Genomic DNA, 21,124 nt, shown 5'->3' on the forward strand with positions numbered 1-21,124 from the left:
GGTCAGAAAGATATCAATACCTCAACCTTTACCCAGAAGCCCCTGGGGCTTCAATTAAAGTTCCACAATGCATTTGAATTACCCACAATCCTCCAGTGACTGAAAATGCATTTGTAAATATAAATTTGCACCAATAACGTAACTATTGATTACTTTGAGTTGAGGAAAGAACTTCCTTAAAACACATAGACGTGACAACAAGACAGGCAAACAGACAGACAACATAGAGAAAGACTTTAGGAAATAATTGTGCAATATATTTTACATAACAGTTCAAAATCTACAAAAACAGTTGTGTAGTGTTTTTTATTATTATTTCCCATAAACAGATTAAAAACACTGCATTAAAAATACACAGAGTGTCTGTAGACAGCAGCAAAAGCCATGGTTTGGGTCCCAGTCAAATAATTGTATAATTGTGCTTTTTTCTATGTGCAGAAACATTTGTTTGTGTGGGTGTGCACATTTGTGTGAGTGTGTGTGTGTGTGTACACATGCAGAAGAGCCAGTGTGAGCTTTGAATACACTTCCTCTTTTAAGTAAACATCAGTATATTTTAATAGGAAACTAATTACAGTACTGAAATAACCCTAACAAAACAATGGACACTTAGCATGAATTCACCAGCGCTACGGTTAATATGTATTAATATCAAATTAAACTCTAGTATTTGTCATCAATTTAGTACAGATAATCATGAATACATTTGAGAACCTAGAGATGCAAAGTGAACTACGTTGACCCAGCAGATACTGTTTCATATCTCACTCACCTTTTTCATAAATCTATTCAAGCAGCTTGCACTCTAAATAATCATAAGCTTGGAATCTTATTTCTGACATTCATTGCCAGGAAATACTGTGGAGTCAATGGCAAGATCGAATGCGTGGTCACCATGGTAACACATTCACTTTATCAGCTACTGTTCACTGAGCAATCATTGAGAGAAAGTACAGTTATTACAATAGTATAAACACCAACTTGGCTATGGCCTATAAGTTTATACATTTTTGTATCACCAAATTGAAAGAATATTTTAAGGCTGATTCCTCTGAATATAGTCAAGAAATATCATTAATAACATTCTGGCATGAAGTATTGTCAGAGGGACTAAAAGGCACCTCTGTTGTCTGAATTTCGCAATGTGGTTTTGTGGTTTGGTTTAGGCAGTTTGTTAGCATTTTTAAAAATACAGCTCTGAATGGGATTACAGAGACCATTTTAAAATTATATAGCTTTAAATGCATATAGCTTTTAATAGCTGAAATTGGAGAATGGGATATTGCTATCATTCGCCCTGCTTCTCCTTGGGAAAACAAATGGGTGCAAAACCCCAAATAACCATGCACGTTTCTCATCTAATTAAATATGAAAGTCACAGACCCTGTAACTGCAAAAAATTCCAGATGGAACTGCATGTAAGAGTTAAAAGAGCTGTACCTTATATTGCCTTAAGATGATGCAGACAAAAGGACAGAACCAAAGACCAGGAGTGTCAATAGTGATGTGGCACAGGTCACATGATGGTCACATTCATAGCTGCTAACTTGTCTTTGTCATCTGAGAGGGTGCATTATTAAGGTTCAACATACAGAAAGAGCAGAAAGAGTCACATGACGAATTCCCCCTTGGGGAAAAGAATCCTATGCTATACATTTGCGTCTATACAAATACAGCTAATTTTAAGATAATTCATGGACTGCTGTACAATCCCACCTGCTAGTGATGATAGATCATATAATTGCTGTCTTTCTCTTGTGCACACTCTCTCTCCACACCGCATTTTCAAGCCTCAGATTCTGATTGGTCTGTGGTGATGCTCCCATTTTGTTCTCCCTGTCCTGACTGATCCTGAGTTTCAGTCACTCCACCCACAGTGAATGTTGGCCCACCCTCCTCTTTGCCAATTGTTGGCTGTGTGTGTGTTTCCTTTCCTGGCTGGTTGTTCAGAGAAGGGCCCTCCCATTTCTCCTCGTCCAGACGACTTGAGATGGACCAGTAGAGATGAGCATCCAAACGTGCAGCAGCCAGTGAAAGCTCATGAGCAGAGCAAGAAGGGGTGTCAACCTATCAGATGCAAAGATTTTAATGTTTGTCAGATATTAGTCAGATACACAGACTGCACGTGGCTAAAAATCCTTTTAATCCTTAACTACTATCAAATCAATTTCAATTGACCAAATTCAAATTGGATAATGTGTGCTATTTATTATTTGAAGGAAGTAATTTGTATCAGGATTTTATTTTGTAATTCTGTAAAATAATCATAGCGCACTATATGGGTGCGTGTTTTTTCAAGCTTACTTTATATTTAAAAATATGTAATATCTCACCTCTTAAAGCTTAAACACTCCAGTTTACAGGTTAATTTTCTATGACTTATGAGAAAATAATGGACATGAGTCATTTCCAGACTGTTGTTATACTGTAATGAGCAACTTCTCAGTACCTCAAAGGTGTGATGAAATGCACTGTAGTCAACATCGAAGAAGCCCTCAGCCAACGACATCATGGGACTGAACCTGTGACCCCAGAGCACCTCCTCTGCCAAGTAGGAGCTACGCGCCTGACATGTCATACCTACAAAACACATCAAGTCCTCGTCAAGTAACATTCACTATACAGGTAGGTTGGCGACATCAGCTACAGCAGTTCATCATGTTCTCATTTGTCTGTCTGTTTTAAGAGAACTGTCTGCAAGCGTCTCACCAGTGGCCTCCACCATGCCCTCCAGGATAACCACAATCTCAAAGTCCTCCTTCTCCAGCTGTGCCTGGGACATGTCCCAGAAGGGTGAGCGTGCATCAATCTCATGGGAGATGACCAGTGGAGATACCAGGAAGAGCCGGTCATCACCTGTCTCAAATCCAACACTGATGTCTGTCTGATCCAGAGGAATAAACTCACCTGAAGTAGTAAAATCATTTTGAAAAGATCAGATTGGAAGCAAAATTTTTGTATAATGCATATTTGCGGTGCTAGGCCCCAAATGCTTATTATACAGCTTGTGTAGGAATTTACAAAATGCACAAACAATCAAAGGTGAAAGGTCAAGGTATACCCTCCTGAGTCTGTTTGGACTTGATGAGTTTGGCTCTCATGTTGGCCCCCACTATATGTGAGCTGCGCAGGTCCCCCACGCGGAACATGAGGCACAGCCGATCATCCCTGAGAGAGATGACAGCGTTACGCGAGAACACCAGCGTCTCTGCTCGCTTGTTGGGCTGAGAGATCTTCACAAACATGCAGCCCACCTGAGAGAGGCACAGGAAAAACCTTTACTGCTTTCAGCCACGGATAATCCCCACATGTTAAAGAAGGTCCTTCAGCAGCAGAACGTTATGGCCGTTATGTAAAGAGGAATACTACCGTCTTTCATCCTGTCTGCAATTAGACACTCAAACACACCAGTGAAGTACTGCACTTGCATTCAGGATGTCTGCTACATCTGTGCGTTATCCACTGCGTACATGTGATATCCATATAGAAGTACATAGGCTTTTTCCATTGTTTCATTTTATTGCTAAATATATGTCTCTTGGGCTGTTGTAACAGGCGCCTGTCATGGCTGCCCACTGCTCACCAAGGGTAATGGTTAAAAGCAGAGGACACATTTTGTTGTGTCACTGTGTGCTGTGCTGTGTTTCACTTTCAATTAAATCTAGTCTTTTGTAATCTTAATGAAATGCATTTTTGCATTTAGCCAAGTTATGGCTAAATTGCAACCCAGCTGAGAAAAACTGTGGTAAAGATCGGTGGAAAGACAACACCTTTAGCTCATGTGCAAGAAATGATAAAACAAGTATATAAAGGCGATTACTGATGATAATATTCAGGTATTAACATTTAACAAAATTTTCCCAAAGATGCATTTGGCATATTTGACAAATTATGTTCATATGTTCTTTAGCTTAATGGAAGGGGCATGTTCATTTTTTTTAGGGTACAAATCATGAAAGTAATCTAAATTACCCCCAAACCATGAGAAGGTTTCCATTCAGATCACAAAAGAGAAAACTAGAGCCATTTACACAAACATTGCTTTCGGTCCTATTCTTCCTCCTCCTTCCTGCTCCTTGGCCTCTTGCCAGTGTTCCAGAATCTGGAACTTCTAAACCAGGTCTTTGTCCTTCCCCTTTCTCATGTTCCTCTGATTGCCCTGTTGGTTTATGGATCTGCGTTCAGGTGCATTTAATGCCTCCCTTTTGTATCAAGTCATTAGCTCCATTAGAAATGGATCCATCAGGGGTCGCAGTACATGTAGTCGGCTCTTTGAGTAACATTATGGAATTGTGGTTGGTGAGTTGTCTGGATTGCTATTTTGCAGCAATGACATTTGGACATTTTTGGAGTTTGCATTTTGCAGTGGCAGCCCCTGTCATAGTTCAGACATTTCCTGGTACTCTGGACCAGGATTTCATGCTGCCTTGTCTTGTTTCCTGAATGCCTTGATAATAATCTGTTATAATTTGTATTAGTGTATCCTAGTCGTCTCCTGTCCTCTCCTGCTTCATGTCAGGGTTCCCATACCCTGTTTATTTATTATTAAATCCTCATGTCTGTGATTTGTCCATTTTGCATGTTTCCTACCCTGCCTGATGTTCAATAACACGGTAGTACTTTTCATAGTGGGAAATACATCCTCTGTGTTGAGGCACAGCATTTTGTCCGTGTCTTACCATAAAGGCATTGACCATAGAGCCGAGTATAGCTTGCAGCAGGAGCAGCATGGTGCCCACAGGGCACTGGTCAGTTATGACCCTGTGGCCGTAGCCGATGGTGGTCTCTGTCTCAATAGAGAAGAGGAAGGCTGAGATGAAGCCGTTCACGTTGTTGACACAGGGAGTCCAATTCTCATCCTCAAGATGATCCAGATCACCCCTGAGCACACACACACACACCCATTTTACACATACAACATACAAGTCTTTATGTGAAACAAATGTATGCAAATGTATGTACACTATCAGTCCAAATAGGACGCACCTCTTAGTGAACTTTATTGATGGTAACACGAAAACACGCTGTAAGTCGCTCTGGATTTGGCCATAATATAAATGCCATAAATTTAAATGCAAATGAGTGAATTATAAGAAAGTGCTCAGCATAAACCTTCAAGACTGCTGGAAACCATCCCCATTGTCTGACTTAAGGTGGTTGGGAATAGCGTGAAATGCTGCCATCACAGCAAATGCTCCCTGATTTGAAGAGACGCAAATGTTGAAAGTTTTGCCATGTTAGCTTTTTTTTTTTTTATTTGTTTGTTTATTACATAACCTCATGTGTTTTATTTCATAGTCCTGTGCCTTCAGATGTATTCTATTTTGTAAAAAATGCAAGACCCATAAATATATAGGTGCCTTCAAACTTTTGACTGGTAGTGTATGTGTGTGAATGTGTCTGATTTTATGTTTTCAAGCCACATTTTCAAACCTCATGTCTGAAATGTAAGTGTAGGTGTTCCCCTGCCTGTGGCTCTATGCAAGTGTGAGTATGTGTTTGTGTGTGTGGGCATACCTGCAGTAAGCAATGAGGTACCAGATAGCACCAAAGAAGAGCCAGGTGACAGCGTAGGCCATGACGAACACAAACAGCGAGCACCTCCAGTTCAGGTCCACCAGTGTGGTGAAGATGTCCGTCAGATAGCGGTAGGTCTCTCGCATGTTCCCATGCTGCACGTTGCAGCGGCCGTTCTTCTCGACGTAGCGCTGGCGCTTACGCCTGCTACGGCCTTGAGCCAAGTGTTGGAACAGATGGACAAAATAGGGAGTGATAATGGGTGACAAAGTCTAATTAAAAAAAATAAAATTCTTTCTTACCCCATCCAAACTTGCCCCTCTCCTGCCCCGCCCCCTGCACCTTCTTCCTATGTTGATTGGCTTGTGCCTCTCGTGCCGCCATCTTGTCCTGAAAAGACCTGCTGTTATTTGCTGGGGGCTTCGGAGGTGAGGCCGTCTCCGTGGTAACAACGTGACCAAGCTCCTCCGATACATTGAACAATCCCGCGGGTGGGTCGTCTTCAGTGCTTTTCTCCTCGGGGTCCTCCACCTTCTCAGAAACGGGCAGAGACAGGGATTCTGGGAGGCAGGTGAAGGCCGAGTTTTCCAGCGCCATCTCGAAAGCTTGTGTGTTCGTGACTGTGGGGAACCTGTTTGAGACTTTGTGTGTGCCTGTGTGTAGCGGTGTGCGTTTAAAGTGCGCTTTCGGCCTCTTGAGGGATCAGCCCAGTTTCATTTGCGATTCCTGCAACACAACAACGTCGTGGGGTTAGTGCATTGGACGTCATCCATCTGTGAGAAGCAGTAGCAGAAGCCGTCCTCTCACACCCTCCACACCACATGGTGTGAGCTGCAGTGCAGCTGCAACAACCGAGCAGCTAAAAATATTTCCGCACAGCAGTGCAGAGCACCTGTCTCACCTGCTGACAAAAACCCTTCAGCCCTTCGGGGTGATTAGAGGAGCCGTATCAAGGTCTTATCCTTATTATTAATCGCAAAGAATTTGCAGTGGGAGTTTCACAGCCAGGCGAAAGCTCGTGGTAACATCAGCGGTGAAACGGCGCCGAGCTCTGTCCGGCTCGGAACCATTACGGAACGTTGTTTCGTTAGCCGGTGCTGAAGTTGCAACCATGACTGGCTTTGAATGTGGTCAGTACTGAATGCCACAACCAAATCTTTTGTCGTGCAGTGTTGTGCAAAGGTTGTAGCATATCACAATGCTAATTCGCGTGCTGATCAAGGCTGATAAAGAATTCGGAAGTGAGGAACAAGATGTCTTCAGCTAAAGATAATAATATAAAGGAACACAGATAACTGATAGCAATGATTTTGAACATGTTTCAAAAACAATGAGCCACAATAATTACAGTGGCGCAAAATATGACGCCCTTTCGATTTCTATGCGATTATGCCATCTTTATAGAAGAAGAATCTGTCCAATCTGATGTGGTGGCCCTAGTGAGCCCGGCCACTAGTAGCATTAATGAAAGTGAAAATGAAGTGATTGTCACTGCAGCACAGCACACGGTGACACAACGAAATGTGTCCTCTGCTTTTAACCATCACCCTTGGTGAGCAGTGGGCAGCCATGACAGGCGCCCGGGGAGCAGCGTGTGGGGATGGTGCTTTGCTCAGTGGCAGCTCAGTGGCACCTTGGCAGATCGGGATTCAAACCAGCAACCCAGGGCCACTTCCTTAACCACTAGGCCACCACTGCCCCATTATTTATGTCAAGATCTTCTTTCGTCTTGTGTTTAGCGGTGTCATCTATGCCACCCATTGTGTTCATTCCCCTTGAACCTTTTCATACGGAGCGCTTTGTCTTCGTCCGTGCTGCGCCTCGTCCTTGTGGACTCAACAATCAGTGGTTTCTTACATCTGTACAACAAATGATGACAAGTTCGTTCTTAAGTGAATCCTGAATGTTTGTGCCAAATGAGGGCTTGTCAAACTTGTTAAATGTTAGGCATTCATAAAAGTGTAAAACTGATAACACAGCGCAACAGAATCTGGGAAAAAAGTAGTGATGTTATCAGCAAGTTGGGGTACGGCTTTCTGATAGAACACCTCCCCTATTTGATGGGGTATAAGTTGTTCAGGGGGCAAAATCTCACACATTCTAACCACTCCCCATTTTTTACAGTACTGTATATACTGTATATACTGAGCGGATGGTGACACACTTAAAACTAGTAGTAGCCTAGTAGTAGAATAGTGGGTAACACACTCGCCTGTGAACCAGAAGACCCAGGTTCAAATCCCACTTACTACCACTGTGCCCATGAGCAAGACCCTTAACCCTGAATGTCTCCAGGGGGGACTGTCCCTGTAACTGCTGATTATAAGTCGCTCTGGATAAGGGCGTCTGATAAATGCTGTAAATGTAAAGGTACGAAAAGTCGTATCTTTTGTAGCCACACAAATAGCAGATATAGATAAGATGAGGTTTCAATTAGGGGAGGCCAGTCCTCACCGACTGAAATGGCAATGGTTGTCAAATCAGGACACGTACAGCCGTCAGTGTCCTGTCTCTTCTTTTTTGCATGAATGGCATTTCTATGGCATTTTGACGTTGCCAAGGGCACTAGCAGGACTGGGCTGCAGATTGCTAATGGCACTGGGACGTGTTTCAAAAATTGCTTAGGGTCTCGTCTTTTAACTATGAATCTGTTATGAAATTGTAATGAATTGAAATGACGAAACCGAATCTAAAGTGGTAAACATTCGTTTTTTTTTCTTTCTCGACCTTGAGAAATGTCCACATCCAGCGTAGACGATCCATTTCTCAACCCTTCTCCCTATTTTTACCCTCATAAATCTTTCATTCTGGGGAGATTTGGGATGCACTGAGCACTGTGCACGGTGCCTGTCCGGCCCTGTCGGGTTCTGGAATTGGTGAGGTCTTGCGTCTAGAGAACACTGCCGGGAACCTCCTACAACAATGGCCCGGTGGTCGAGGAAATCCATATCCGTTGTAACACGCAGACGCTCTAAAATTGGCTCCTGACTTGGAGAGACGGCGAGCAGTTCGGCTTGGCAGATGCTCCAGCGTGTAACCTCAAGCACATGTTCCGCTGTGTGTGTGTGTGTGTGTGTGTCGAACGCCCCCCAGTTGTAATTAGCCCTGATCTGGAATGATAGACATGGGAGTTAAATAAGGAGGCATGGAAAGTGCCCTGGATATCTGGGACTGTGTGCGTGTGTGTTGTCTTTATTGCACACCACAAATCTACCACAACATGTTTACTGGTGATGATGTGTATCTTGCACAAAGCCTAAACACACACACACACACACACACATCATAAACACACTGTCCTAAAACAATAAACCCGGAGCCTGTCTGCACCACATCTAGTTATCATCACGCCCGGCAGAACGGCGCACACAACCGGTGCCTGGTGCCCGTGCTGATGCGCGGGCTCCGCGGGCTCCGGTGCTGATGCCGGGCGCGTCTCCCCGTCGAACGGCGGCTTCCTACCTGCGGACCGCGGGGACCGGAGGGCGAGCGCGGACGGATCCCATGGCCGAGGCGGCAGAGAAGGACGCGCCGTCAGCCTCTCTCGGCCGGTAAAATGGTGGCGGGATCCGCCGGCAGGTGCGGGGACCGGACGGACAGGAGGACAGCGACCGGGATGGGCGGAGTGAGTCAGGGACACGTAATCGGAGGGGGGAGATGAGATAATTAGGCCACCAGCTCCACAGAAACCGAAAAGGAGACAGAGCAAAAAAAGACGAAAGAAAAAATAAATTGGTCACGTGTTGAACGTGTAAGCTTCTTTTTAACCATATGCAGATGGATGACTAGAAATGATATATTCTGAGGTTATAGTATTTCACAGTTAAATCTGTGCCAGTCGATGTATAGGCAACACCACACACATACGAATACACACAATTATATATGTTTAACCTCTCATTCGGTCATAATATTAATCCATAAATAACGTGATGAAAAGCAACTGGTTTTAAACGTTTTTAAATAGATCAGCAGGTTTTCATATATGTCGTAGCCGTGCGTGTTTTGTTCTGGACGACTCTCCACATGTAGGTCTCCAGCGCGGGCCGCTGCGGCCCGTGTCCACGAGGGGGCGACACCTTCACCGGGCCGTTCCCGTCCTGCCGGTTCGCCCTCTTCCTCGCCGCCGCCATAACACCCTTCCTTTCCAACATGTCGGTGTACGGGCCAGTGGTGAAGATCCACCCCGTCGTTGTCGCCTCCATCGTCGACTCCTACGAGAGGAGGAACGAGGGGGCGAGTCGAGTGATCGGGACGCTGTTGGGTGAGCGTTCCTAAAAGCGTCCCACGTGGAGTCGGCACATGCCCCCGGATTAAGGCAGCAATTTCTCGGATTAAGGCAGCGTTTCAACGTGACATGCAGCCTTTTCCCCCAAACGTCTGCGTCCTGGGCGTCCGCTGACCGCGTCTGTTTTCGTCCCTCAGGCACGATCGACAAGCACAGCGTTGAAGTCACCAACTGCTTCTCTGTTCCTCACAACGAGTCTGAAGATGAGGTGAGACTGTGGACGCCACTTGTAGGTCAGGCTTGAGGAGTGTTAGTATATTTGTAAGCACGTTCTTAATTGAAAATAAAGCGAAATAACCCATTTCAGGCGCTCGCTGAACTGTTGACGGAATGCAACGTTTCAAAATAAGAGTTCCAAATGGACAGACTGGGAATCATTTAATTTACATTAATATGGAGCTTTTAAGTTGGGGGGGGGGGGGTGTCACACTACTTGTGTAAATCCATGTACATCATGCAATTTTACACTTGTTAACGCTGTAGATAATAGAGTTAGGTTTGGGTTTTATTTTGAAACGTTGCACAATGAGTAGAATAGCAGCTATATTATTTCTCATTTTCACAATTCATCGTCTGCAGCTGCTGAAAAACCAGCGCGTGCGTGTGTAAGTTCACAGACTTAAATTACTTTGTGAAAGTGGAGATTTCTAGAAATGGAAGGTCTGTCAAACACTGAACTCACTGCTGACTTTACTGAGGTTGAACCATCCCATCTTTTTGCAGGTCGCTGTGGATATGGAATTTGCCAAGAACATGTATGAACTGCACAGGAAGGTTTCACCCAGTGAGGTTATTATTGGCTGGTAAGTGAGTGTGTTTTCTTCTCATCCTGTTGCGTCTGAGCAGTAAACTGCTGATACAGTTGCATTTCTGTTGCAGGTACGCCACAGGATATGACATCACTGAGCATTCAGTTTTGATCCATGAGTACTACAGCAGAGAGGCACAGAACCCGATACATCTCACTGTGGACACGGCACTTCAGAGTGGCAAGATGAGCGTCCGTGCGTACCTTAGGTCTGTCTCTCTCTCTCAGACTGTCTCAATATTTATTCTTCATTCTAGATGGCCATCTAACTAACCATCTCACTGCTAAACGTTTTTTTTTTTTGTTTGTTTTTGGTTGTCAGTGCTCCAATGGGTGTTCCAGGGAAGACGGTGGGTGTGATGTTCACTCCTTTGTCAGTGAAGTATGTGTACTATGACACAGAGTGCATTGGAAGTAAGGAACATTGGCCATTTTTTTTGTTGTTAAAATGTATTTAATTTGTATGCCATTTACTTAAACATTCCTTTTCCAAACTCAAGTTGAGCTCCTTCAGAAGACAAGAACTTCTCCAAGTCGCACTAATGGCTTGACCTCTGACCTGACCCAGGTGGCTGGATCTGCAGCACAGACTCAGGAAATGTTGAGCACAGTTCTGGCATACATCGAGGATGTGTTGGTAAATTGTGAAAATGCTTATTTGACATAGTGGTTGTCAATCATGGGATACTGGAGACATCACATTATCTGGACCTCCTTTAATGCTACCTTGTTCATATGCTGTTCTCCTCAGGCTGGTAAGGTGACAGCAGATAACAGTGTGGGGCGATATCTGATGGACCTTGTGGACAAGGTTCCCATGATACCAGCTGAAGACTTTGAGACTATGCTCAACTCCAACATCAATGTGAGTTTTATTTATTTATTTATTTATTTATTTATTATCTGAGCTTGTTTTTTTTGGTGTTATATTTCTATCTTTCTCTCTGGACAAGATGATTTTTTGTGTATTGTGTGACGAATTATAATACTTACGTAATTTAACATGATATGAATATGATAGATATGCATACTTTATCAGCTTGAAAGAAAACTTATTGCAAAATTTGTACATTTTTGTTTTGCAGGATCTGTTGATGGTGACTTATCTGACCAACCTGACCCAAACTCAGATTGCTCTGAATGAGAAGTTGGTCATAATGTAATCTTCAGGAGGGGGAAATGGGGGTGGGGTCATATTTAAAGATATTTTAATTCTTCTTCTTTTTAAATAAAATAATGCAGCTTGTCCAAAGGTTTGTGGGTTTTATTACTAATATGGATATGAAGAGCAGGAACAAATTAGGTGATTTTTGGCAGTATAGCTGCATGTGCATTTCCATTCCTGCAGGAGCCATTTAATCAATTACTGAAAGTGAAGTGATTGTCATTGTGAAGAGGTGTGCACAATGAAATGTGGTCTCTGCATTTAACCCATAAACCCTTAGAAAACAGTGGGCAGCCATGAAAGGCACCTGGGCAGCAGTGTTTGGGGACAGTGCTCTGATCAAGACAACCTTTGTGGCACCTAGGCGGTTCCGATTATGAGTCTCCTTTCTTACCCACTAGGCCATCACCGTACCCATCCAGTTTCATCCTGTTTAAACTACTTATGCCTAAAGCATAATTACTTTATTATTATATGATTTAATAACACAAACCTGTAATAACCAAATAAAAGGGTTTTGCTGACTGTTCATATGTAAGCATACTGGTTGAAATCTTCTTATAACTGCCTGGTGGTGTTTGGGATTCAAGTTTAACTTCCATTCAGGTGCTTCCAAACTGTTACTGTTTACATTTACGTGTACAGAATTTATTGCTGCATAACACCACAGATAAGAAAAGTAACTAGACAAAGAATGAAAAGAAAAGGCATCACAGGCACACAAAAGTCCAATGAAGCTTTTTGCAAAAATTCACATAGATGCAATAATTAATAGCATTAGTTTTTTGTTGAAAACTCCATGGTCTCTTAGGTATGTCAAACATCATTGCTGAAAACAGTACATTGATAATAACACATATTGTGAAATATTTCTCACCCTTCTTTTAATATCGCAAGAAAAGAGACTTACTAGAATGTTTTGGTACTGATACCATTTGAAAATAGATGCATAGTAGACTCAGGGTCACAGTTACAAAACGAAAGTTGGTGTCTTTATTCAAGCTGGAATAAATACGTTTACGTGGGTAATATTTATGGGGCTGTGGATTTTATTGGTTAAACAATTTATAACCGTATAATTCCCATATGGCATATCGTTAAAGCTTCATCCGCCAGCTCAGACGTGACGTAAGCGGACTTGCACCGGAAGTCGGGCCCGGTCTCCGTGGAAACGCGTACAACATCCCCGCCTCCGACGCGAAACAAATGACTGACACAAAGTTAAAATTCTGACCTCCAAGCGAACGGACAGCAAGAGACAGTTTCGCTGTTTATACGGTCAAGAATATCTAAATGAACACAATGAGCGAGCTGTCTTCCTTCCAGACCCTGCAGGCGCTTTCTGACCTGCTAACCCCGCCGTGCGACAGCGACGAAGACGATGTGGAGGTTCATTCATTTGTGTCAATTAAATCGCAGTCTAGAAATAGCATGGCTGCAACATGTACCGATTTATATCTATCCTTTGATCTACAGAACGTCAGGCCCTCTGCCAGGATGGGTCCGGGTCACATTGGTCCTCCAGCTGTAGCTGAGAAGGCAGACAGGGAAGGTAAGTTATTCAGACGTTTTCTGATATATCGGCCATCTCTGTAGCAGAACATTAACGGGCCTGGACTAGAGGGTTCAAACACACAAAAAAGGGGAAAGCTTTTGTTTTCAGTCACCACCCCATATGAGGAGAAGAACAGTAAGAATATCTGGGAGGACGGCGAAGTGGTGGAAGGAGCGGAGTTTGATGACCTCTCGGATCCACGGCCACAACCAGAGTATGTCTGTGTTCATTGATATATTTATATACGTCCTGGTCAGATCCATGCTTTCAGTGTTGGTTGAGTGTTCTTGATTTTGAATAGTATTTCTACCATCATTTTATCATAAGTTTACATTCTGCTATGTTAGGGCTAACAGCGTTTGTATCTGTTTGTATTTATTGTGAATATATATTACCAATGATAGTCCTCATGGGAATGTGTGTGTGTGTGTGTGTGTGTGTGTGTGGCTGCAGATACGACGTAATTCTGAAGCAGAGTGTTGGAACGGAGGATTTATTTCTGGGGATGAGCAGGAAGGACCCCTCATCCATGTGCTGTGAAAGTATTCTGGTACGTCTTAGCTACATCCATTCATTAGCACAACCCTCACACGACAACACAGCATGAGTTTTTAATATTTTTCTCTTTACTGGAAATTAATATTCAGATTGATTCATGTTTTTCTTTTTCTTTCAGGTGAAGGTTAAGCTGCCTGAGACCAAAGCCAGTGAAGTTGTACTGGATGTCAAGGAGACATTTCTTGATCTAAGAACACCAAAATTGTAAGTAATTTAGATCTATTTATCCACTGATCTCTCTATCTATATGACAATCTGCCTTTTCCACAGTAAATTAGGCTTTCATCTCCCTCATGCGGTGCACCATGAGGATGGGAAGGCAAAATTCTTCAGTGAACAGGGAGAGCTGGTGATCACCCTGCCCATGAACCGTCCCATGGACGACGTCAACCTGCCCTGAAAGAGAGAAACAGAAAGAAAGAAAGAAAGAAAGAAAGATCTTTTTTTCAAAATGACAAACTGTGAAAAGTGAAATGCACTAAATACAGGCTGCATATTGAGTCATACAGCACCTCAACACTGAGCAGAAATATGATTTCATTTTTAAACTCAATAATAATAAACAAATTATTAGTGTGCAAGGAAATCAAGTCAACATATTTTACACAAGGGTATTTCTTGCTTGTGTGTATGTATATTGTGCTTTTAATGGTTTTATTTTGTTCTACACGCATATAGGCAAAGATTTGTGCCAGGCAAAATTAAGGGGAAAAGTGCACAGATTAAGGTAAATTAGGGGAGAAAAACTACTGAATTGTCCCCTTAATTCTTAGATTACATAAATTTCCTTACATTGTCCCTTGATTTTGACAGTTTAAAGATTTTATTCTAAACTGCACAAATAACACGCCAGTTGATGCTCGCAAATTAAATATGAAACTTACTTTAATTATACTGGAATCTTGAAAAGCTTAGTCACAACCTGAATTCACACCTTACTAATGCCTTTATTTACCCCTTAACAAGAGAACCCCCCTGGACTAACCTCTGAAATTTAAGATTAAGGGGTTTCACACTCACGCCTCAAACCTGATTTTAAGGTCAAATTAAGGGGTCTGTTTCACAAATTTATGGCCGCTTAATTTAAATTAGGGTGTACTTTCAGGGGTCAATTAAGGCAGGATTAAGTTTATTTTAAGTAGAAGTGAGTCGAAATTGAAATTGAATCAGAATTGCACACACTGAAATTGAATTGTACGAACTGAATCTGAATGTATTAACTTTTTAATGGTAGGCAAGGTCGCCAGTTGATCCGCACCACAAGCTTCTCCCTCCCCGCAAACGTGCAAATGGGCGCTGTTGGGAGTCTGAGCTCGATTGCTTTTTCTCAAGGACTCGAATTGCGCGTCGCAAAATCTTGAATTAGGAGAAGCGAGTTCGCGTCAGGGAGATTTCTAGGGATTGTTAGACGCGTGGAATTATGACGCAATTTAATACGTTTAGATTCGGTTTGTCCAATTCAGACTCAAATAATATTTAATTCAATTTCATCTTCGGCCGGGCACAGACCCTGCGGGTCGAGTCGGTTTGTGTGCGGCGCCATGTGATCACACGTTGCCCGCATGACGCATGCGTTTCCTACGCGATCCGGGGCCATAACAATACGTGCGCTCACCGGCCAGCCCTGCGTCGCTGCAGCCCCACGCCTCTCTCGATCTCTCTCTCTCTCTCTCTCTCTCGGTATGGCGGATGGCGAGCGCTCCCCGCTGCTGTCAGACCTCGGCGATGGAGCCCTCGGCAGCGGGAACGGCGGCGTGTCTCCCGGGACGGCGCCGTACGGCCACCCGAACAAGCCGCAGAGTGAGTACATGGAAGCGGGTGGGAATTGCGCGCCCGGTGTGCACGTATTTCTGCGTTGGAGACGGCCGCGTTAACGAATCATCATCATCATCATCATCATCATCATCATCCCCCCACGTCCTGGCCGGTGTGCAGGGCGGCTATCGAGGACACTTCCGCGGCAGGAGTGACGGCGTGTGTCTCGCTAGTCCGCATAACGCGGCCGCCGCCTCCTGCCCCGAGTTCAGGCTGCTAATCAATTCGCGGCGTTAACGCGCAAGCCGAGAATGCGGCTCTCGGACCAGCCTGCTAACGTTTGTCGTGCCCGTGTGTGTCTAGCATTTGAAGCGACAGATGGCATACTTGATTTGATTCATTCGTTTTCAACACGGTTCTGAGAAGGGCCTCCGTCGGAGCATTTTTATTAAATTTGCCACGCAGCGTTGCGTGCAAATTTAAGTGGCTGGTGTCTCATTGTGATTTTGAGTTCCATGTTTGCTGTAGCCAGACCGCTAAAGCAGCAGACTGGATGGACGCGCAGATTGGCCAATCAACTTCCGCACGATGCCGCCTGAGCCAATGGGTGCGTTGTGGGGCGGAGCAAAGGCGCACACGTCAGCTAAGGACAAGGGCTTGTCTTCTTGGGAAGAATTTATTAAGCGATGGCACGTTGCTCGAGGTTTTTATTTCAGGGCTAAGAATTTAGTTTTGGCTAGTTATGCAAATTAGTACGCATTCACCAATTGTGTGACTATAGAGCTGCTTTCAGATGAGCTCCACACCAAATCTCATTTTCTTGTTAATCCCATTTCAGGAGTTAAAAAAGAAATCGGAGTGAAGAAGGATGTTCTTTTAGCCAGTAGTAGGGCACAGTCTGGGTCTGTTCAGTTATGCCATCACAACATCCTCCGGCTGTGAACTTTCACCTCTGGTCTGATTTTTAGCCAAGCAACTGTTGTGGAAAACGGACAGCTCTGTTGCCTGTAGTAAATGTAGTGAGCGGGATGAAAGAAGGGGGGTGGGAATAGATTTGTTTTGGGTTAAGCAGCTTGCTCAAAGTCCTAAGCAAAGTGATCTAATAATTGTGTTATCCTACCAATCAACTTCAATGCTTATTTATTTGTTTATTTCCCTCTTGCAGGTTTTCCCCCATTCCCAAGTCCCACCCAGCCATCGGTCTTGCTGGGTGAGGACCCCCCTCCGTACTCCCCTCTCACCTCTCCAGAGAGCGGCAGTGCCCCGGTCATAAGCTGCCGTGTCTGCCAGAGTCTCATCAGCGTGGAGGGCAAGATCCACCAACATGTGGTCAAGTGTGGCGTCTGCAATGAGGCCACGGTCAGCACTTCCGTCTGCATTCACACAGAACAAACACCCTTTGTTTGTATAGCCATGTCCACACACAAGAATGCTTTGTCATAGTTGTTGCTGATGTGTGTCAGAGGTCAAGATTTTACCTGATTTTGGTGTGGTTAGATTTTATCAGCCTTCTCCTCTTTCATTGATCGTGATTAGCGCTGCTGAATGTGCCACTCCTCTGTAACAAGCACTACCTTCATCACTTCTGCTTATTTCCACTGTTGTGTGTTACATCCAGTTGTGCAATTAGAATCAGATTGGTGCATACAGTGTGCTCGTGGTCACATCAATGTATGTTTTGGAATGACTCAAAGATGTGGCCTACGGGAATTTTCTCTCTGACCCTTCATCATCCTCTCCCTGCAGCCCATAAAGAATGCTCCTACTGGGAAGAAGTATGTGCGCTGTCCCTGTAACTGTCTGCTCATCTGCAAGGTGACCTCCCAAAGGATTGCCTGTCCACGCCCATATTGGTGAGGGAGATTAATAATGATGCGTATACACAGCTCTGGGGGGAAACTAGGAGAAAAATTACCTTTCTGTTTGTGTGAGATCAACCAAATCTCACCAAACAGGAAGGGATTGAGAACCACTGCTGTGCACTTACACCTCCTATTTTATCCCGTTTTCACCCTTCCTATGTTAAAGTACTAAGGAGTATTAACTTGTTCCTTAGTAGTTCCTTAGCATTATCATAAGGAAACGGTGCTATGATTGTCGACAATTATGTCATCTCTCATAAGCACTTGTTGTTTGTAGACATTAGCACTTACGGGTATAAATTATTAGCTCCTTTTCTTTCCAACCACTATACTGTACGTAATGGTCGTTTTTTTTTTTTCTTCCCTCTTCTTCCTCACCTAATTTCCTCTTGTGTTCCTGTCTGAAACTTAAGGCACCACATGTGGCTCAGAATTTGGGTTATGAAATGTAATTTGATCAGCGTGACTGGTGCTCAGATCTCTCATGTCATCTCAGGAGGTCCCTGTTAAATTACAGTAGATTTAATAGAAGCAACACCACCATTAAGACATGAAAGTATAGAATAATAAGGATGAAGCTGCTTCATTTGTGACCTTAGTACATGTTTTTTTTTTTTTTTTTTTTTTTTTTTTTTTTTTGATTAGTTGCTTTGGTTTGGACCACTTTATGGTCTGTCTCTTGCATTTCAAGGTTCCTACTTCATGGACCTTCAGGGGTCCTTGGGCACCAATTTTAGAACCACTGATACAGAATAAAGTTTATTTTGTTGAAACATATGGACTTATTTACATTAAAAGTATATGTGGCAAAAATAACAGCTTTAGTTAAACATACATTATACATGTATAGAATGTATGTTACTTTTTGGGAGGTGTCTTTTTACCATCTTAAAAACAGCTTAATATTTGTAGGCTGTGTGTCTGTCATGGTGATGTGATTAATGTTGTTTTTTCCCACCTTTTTCTTTCTTCAACAGTAAGAGGATAATTAATTTGGGTCCGGTGCACCAAGGACCCGCCAGTCCTGACCCCCAGCCAGCTGGTGCAAGAGTCTCCTGTGGACACTGCAACAACACCTTCCTTGTACGGTTCTTTCTTATTTCTGTGTCCACTTCTAATATCCACATGCTCCCACTTTGCAGCCTAAAATGGCCAAAAACACACAAAAAATATTTCCGCTTCAACCTATAACATCCAAATTGAAGATAACATTTCAGAGCTGTACAGGAATAAGGCAGGAGATGGATACAAACGAAGTTCAAAAGCTTCAATCCCTAGGAACACAGTCAAGTTCATAATAAAGACATGGCAAGTGTTTGCGAGAACTTAACTTGAAGATTCTGAGGGCAAAAAAATTGACCTCAATACCAAACAGTACATCTGGTGGAAAGCCAACACCAGGAAAACCTGCTGCCCTTTGCCAGAAAGTTGAAGATGAGATTTAGAACAGTCTAGATGTGCAAAGTTGATATCCTGACAGACTCAAGGCCATGATTAAATTGGTATAGTGGTTCATCATAATGTTGACATTGGAAGTGCAAGTTCACTTTATATGGGGTGTAAATATACCGTGATCGTAAAAACAGTGTCTTGCCCATTGGCATGTCTGCTTTTGGTTCCTCTTTCTGTGATGCCACGTAGTTTCAGTTAAGCTGAGGTCAGGCCTCTATAAGAGTTCATCTGAAGAGTGCAGTCTGTCTTAATTCTGTTCTGCTTTCTAAAAAATGAAGATGTCAGAACTGTGCTTTAGAGTGTGTCAGATTTCTTTCAGTCCCTTGTCTTCTTCAAAAGTCCACACCTAATATTGATTCAATTTTTTTGTTTGTTTTTGCTCTGCAAATTAATTTAAATTTGTTAAATTTGTTTTCATTATTGTTGTAAATATCAAATGTCTTCACCTTTCACAATTTATGAAAATTTCACCTTGGATGAAATACTTTAACGCATCTGTATATGAAGACATGTCCTGTTTCTCTCTCTCTCTCTCTCTCTCTCTCTCTCTCTCTCTCTCTCTCTCTCTCTCTCTCTCTCTCTCTCAGTGGACAGAGTTTACAGACAGGACACTTGCCCGCTGCCCTCACTGCAGAAAAGTGTGAGTTTCCATCTTCCTTTGCTTAATCTTCGACCTCTGACAGGGATGGGCAGGATGTGTAAAGAATGCCTTTACAGCACAATGTTCACTGAATCCAAAAACACACTGATTTCTACTTCAACATACCTTTTTATAAATAAATAGATACACACACATTATATGTTGGCCAAATGCTCTGCATGATTGATACACAAAAGCTAATTAACTAGGCTGGTTGATTGATGATGAACATGGTGCTGGTAGACCACCAGTGGTGATGGTTCATGATGGTGGTGCAATATTGTGATTATTGGACATTCTGCTGCTGGTTTATAACTATTGAGAATAGTGAAAGAACATTTTTCTTCCTGGTATGCAGCTCTTCTATTGGCCAGAGGTATCCTCGGAGGCGGAGTCTGTGGTGCTTTTTGTTGTGCTTGCTCTTCATCATTTCTACAGCTGGATTGATAGTGAGTATGCCTTGCAGAGGAAGACCTTTGTTGGATCACAACTGTTTTAATTCATTTATTACATCAAAGATGCACAGTGCTTGTTGATATAATTATATTGTAACGTATTGTTAATGTTGATGACTTGAATTATGAATTTCTATTAGCTCATAATTCAACCGATCCATGGTTGGTTCGTCTCCAGTGCTTCACTTCAGTAGCTGAACTGCTCATTTATCTGTCTGACTTAGTATGTCTGCTGTAGGGAAGTGAATCTCTCCTGGTGTGTGAGAGAAGTATCATCATGAGAAGTGTTCTCCATTAGTAGTCGACTACTAAAATCAGGTTGCAGCATAGTAGTTACTGAAAGGGAAGCTTTGATATAACGGTACACGTCTCCTCACCGGGTTGCGTTGCTTCATTCTGTAATTGTGCTTTTTATAATGATCTTTTCAACTCTTTCCCTCCCTCTCCAGGCTGGTACATGGGTGAAGGCGCGTGAGTACCGGGGGATCTATGCCTCCTGGGCGGTTTTGCTACTGCTGGTGCTGCTGACTCTGGGCCGAGGCCTCTACTGGACCTGCCTACGTGTCAGCAAACCCCTGCAGAACTTCACATAGGGTGAACGGCACAGCCGAGTGTAAATGGTACTAAGCAGTAGAACAACAAAGGGCATGTGTGTGTTCGCGCTTGCAGGACAGGAAGAGTGTCAGAGCGAGTACATTTGAGAGCGAGCGAGAGAGAAAGGGATGATGGGAGAAAGATGTTTTTAAATCTATATTTATTTAGATGACGTTCTCTCCTCAGTAGCTGTTAAATGTGTTCTCAAACCGGATTAAAAAAAAAAAAAAAAAAAAAAACTTATCCTGACCCAGTGGTAAGAAGACTTGAGTTCTTTTTTTTTTTTTTTTTTTTTTTTTTTTTTTTTGTTGGTACCATCACGATCCATGGTACATTTCAAATGCACCATGTATGAATTTAGCCACTTTCGTTCCTCCCATCCGTCACAGTGTTGACAAGGGTGTGACACACATGACTAGGAATGTGTGTATAGATCTTTCATAGCAATTGTTATTTATATGAAACAATTCAGATG

At 43.1% G+C, this 21,124-nt stretch overlaps 4 protein-coding genes and 1 long non-coding RNA gene across 5 annotated transcripts; 3 read left to right on the top strand and 2 right to left on the bottom strand.

Moving 5' to 3' along the window:
- Positions 1–287: 287 nt before the first annotated feature.
- Positions 288–9,713, bottom strand: kcnj9 (potassium inwardly rectifying channel subfamily J member 9). Its single transcript, XM_028977863.1, has 8 exons — positions 8,980–9,713; positions 5,820–6,243; positions 5,518–5,731; positions 4,680–4,881; positions 3,062–3,254; positions 2,710–2,907; positions 2,450–2,580; positions 288–2,067 (listed from the first exon to the last, which is right to left on the bottom strand). Exons 2-8 carry the CDS (start codon positions 6,112–6,114, stop codon positions 1,786–1,788), a joined length of 1,515 nt encoding a protein of 504 aa, XP_028833696.1. The 5' UTR covers positions 6,115–6,243; positions 8,980–9,713; the 3' UTR covers positions 288–1,785.
- Positions 8,849–11,860, top strand: LOC114788915 (eukaryotic translation initiation factor 3 subunit F-like). The gene is made up of 9 exons (XM_028977864.1): positions 8,849–9,142; positions 9,550–9,781; positions 9,943–10,013; positions 10,529–10,608; positions 10,685–10,822; positions 10,936–11,027; positions 11,114–11,250; positions 11,365–11,478; positions 11,699–11,860. The coding sequence occupies exons 1-9, from the start codon at positions 9,074–9,076 to the stop codon at positions 11,774–11,776; spliced, it is 1,011 nt and encodes a 336-aa protein (XP_028833697.1). The 5' UTR covers positions 8,849–9,073; the 3' UTR covers positions 11,777–11,860.
- Positions 11,861–12,749: 889 nt separating this feature from the next.
- On the top strand, positions 12,750–14,467 carry dnaaf6 (dynein axonemal assembly factor 6). Its single transcript, XM_028977866.1, has 6 exons — positions 12,750–13,167; positions 13,255–13,330; positions 13,442–13,547; positions 13,787–13,883; positions 14,010–14,095; positions 14,162–14,467. The coding sequence occupies exons 1-6, from the start codon at positions 13,072–13,074 to the stop codon at positions 14,289–14,291; spliced, it is 591 nt and encodes a 196-aa protein (XP_028833699.1). The 5' UTR covers positions 12,750–13,071; the 3' UTR covers positions 14,292–14,467.
- Positions 13,940–15,983, bottom strand: LOC114788918 (uncharacterized). Its single transcript, XR_003749592.1, has 2 exons — positions 15,507–15,983; positions 13,940–14,287 (listed from the first exon to the last, which is right to left on the bottom strand). It is a non-coding gene; the product is annotated as an uncharacterized LOC114788918 (long non-coding RNA).
- pip4p1a (phosphatidylinositol-4,5-bisphosphate 4-phosphatase 1a) lies at positions 14,600–20,900 on the top strand. The gene is made up of 7 exons (XM_028977865.1): positions 14,600–15,691; positions 16,812–17,005; positions 17,393–17,499; positions 18,486–18,591; positions 19,548–19,600; positions 19,959–20,049; positions 20,505–20,900. The coding sequence occupies exons 1-7, from the start codon at positions 15,454–15,456 to the stop codon at positions 20,646–20,648; spliced, it is 933 nt and encodes a 310-aa protein (XP_028833698.1). The 5' UTR covers positions 14,600–15,453; the 3' UTR covers positions 20,649–20,900.
- Positions 20,901–21,124: the final 224 nt, after the last annotated feature.

The sequence above is a fragment of the Denticeps clupeoides genome, chromosome 4 (genome assembly GCF_900700375.1).
Source record: "Denticeps clupeoides chromosome 4, fDenClu1.1, whole genome shotgun sequence".
Classification (NCBI taxonomy): Eukaryota; Metazoa; Chordata; class Actinopteri; order Clupeiformes; family Denticipitidae; genus Denticeps; species Denticeps clupeoides.

Excerpts from the sequence above, each read along its gene's own strand:
- kcnj9 (XM_028977863.1), bottom strand. The coding sequence starts at position 6,114 with ATGGCGCTGGAAAACTCGGCCTTCACCTGCCTCCCAGAATCCCTGTCT. Across the intron at positions 3,255-4,679 it reads CTATGGTCAATGCCTTTATG|GTGGGCTGCATGTTTGTGAA; the intron begins GTAAGACACGGA and ends TGCCTCTCTCAG. Across the intron at positions 2,581-2,709 it reads GGGCATGGTGGAGGCCACTG|GTATGACATGTCAGGCGCGT; the intron begins GTGAGACGCTTG and ends TGTGTTTTGTAG.
- LOC114788915 (XM_028977864.1), top strand. The coding sequence starts at position 9,074 with ATGGTGGCGGGATCCGCCGGCAGGTGCGGGGACCGGACGGACAGGAGG. Across the intron at positions 10,823-10,935 it reads AGCGTCCGTGCGTACCTTAG|TGCTCCAATGGGTGTTCCAG; the intron begins GTCTGTCTCTCT and ends TTTGGTTGTCAG. Across the intron at positions 11,028-11,113 it reads TGACACAGAGTGCATTGGAA|TTGAGCTCCTTCAGAAGACA; the intron begins GTAAGGAACATT and ends TCCAAACTCAAG.
- dnaaf6 (XM_028977866.1), top strand. The coding sequence starts at position 13,072 with ATGAACACAATGAGCGAGCTGTCTTCCTTCCAGACCCTGCAGGCGCTT. Across the intron at positions 13,168-13,254 it reads GCGACGAAGACGATGTGGAG|AACGTCAGGCCCTCTGCCAG; the intron begins GTTCATTCATTT and ends TTTGATCTACAG. Across the intron at positions 13,331-13,441 it reads TGAGAAGGCAGACAGGGAAG|TCACCACCCCATATGAGGAG; the intron begins GTAAGTTATTCA and ends TTTTGTTTTCAG.
- pip4p1a (XM_028977865.1), top strand. The coding sequence starts at position 15,454 with ATGACGCATGCGTTTCCTACGCGATCCGGGGCCATAACAATACGTGCG. Across the intron at positions 17,500-18,485 it reads GCCTGTCCACGCCCATATTG|TAAGAGGATAATTAATTTGG; the intron begins GTGAGGGAGATT and ends TTTCTTCAACAG. Across the intron at positions 20,050-20,504 it reads TTTCTACAGCTGGATTGATA|GCTGGTACATGGGTGAAGGC; the intron begins GTGAGTATGCCT and ends CTCCCTCTCCAG.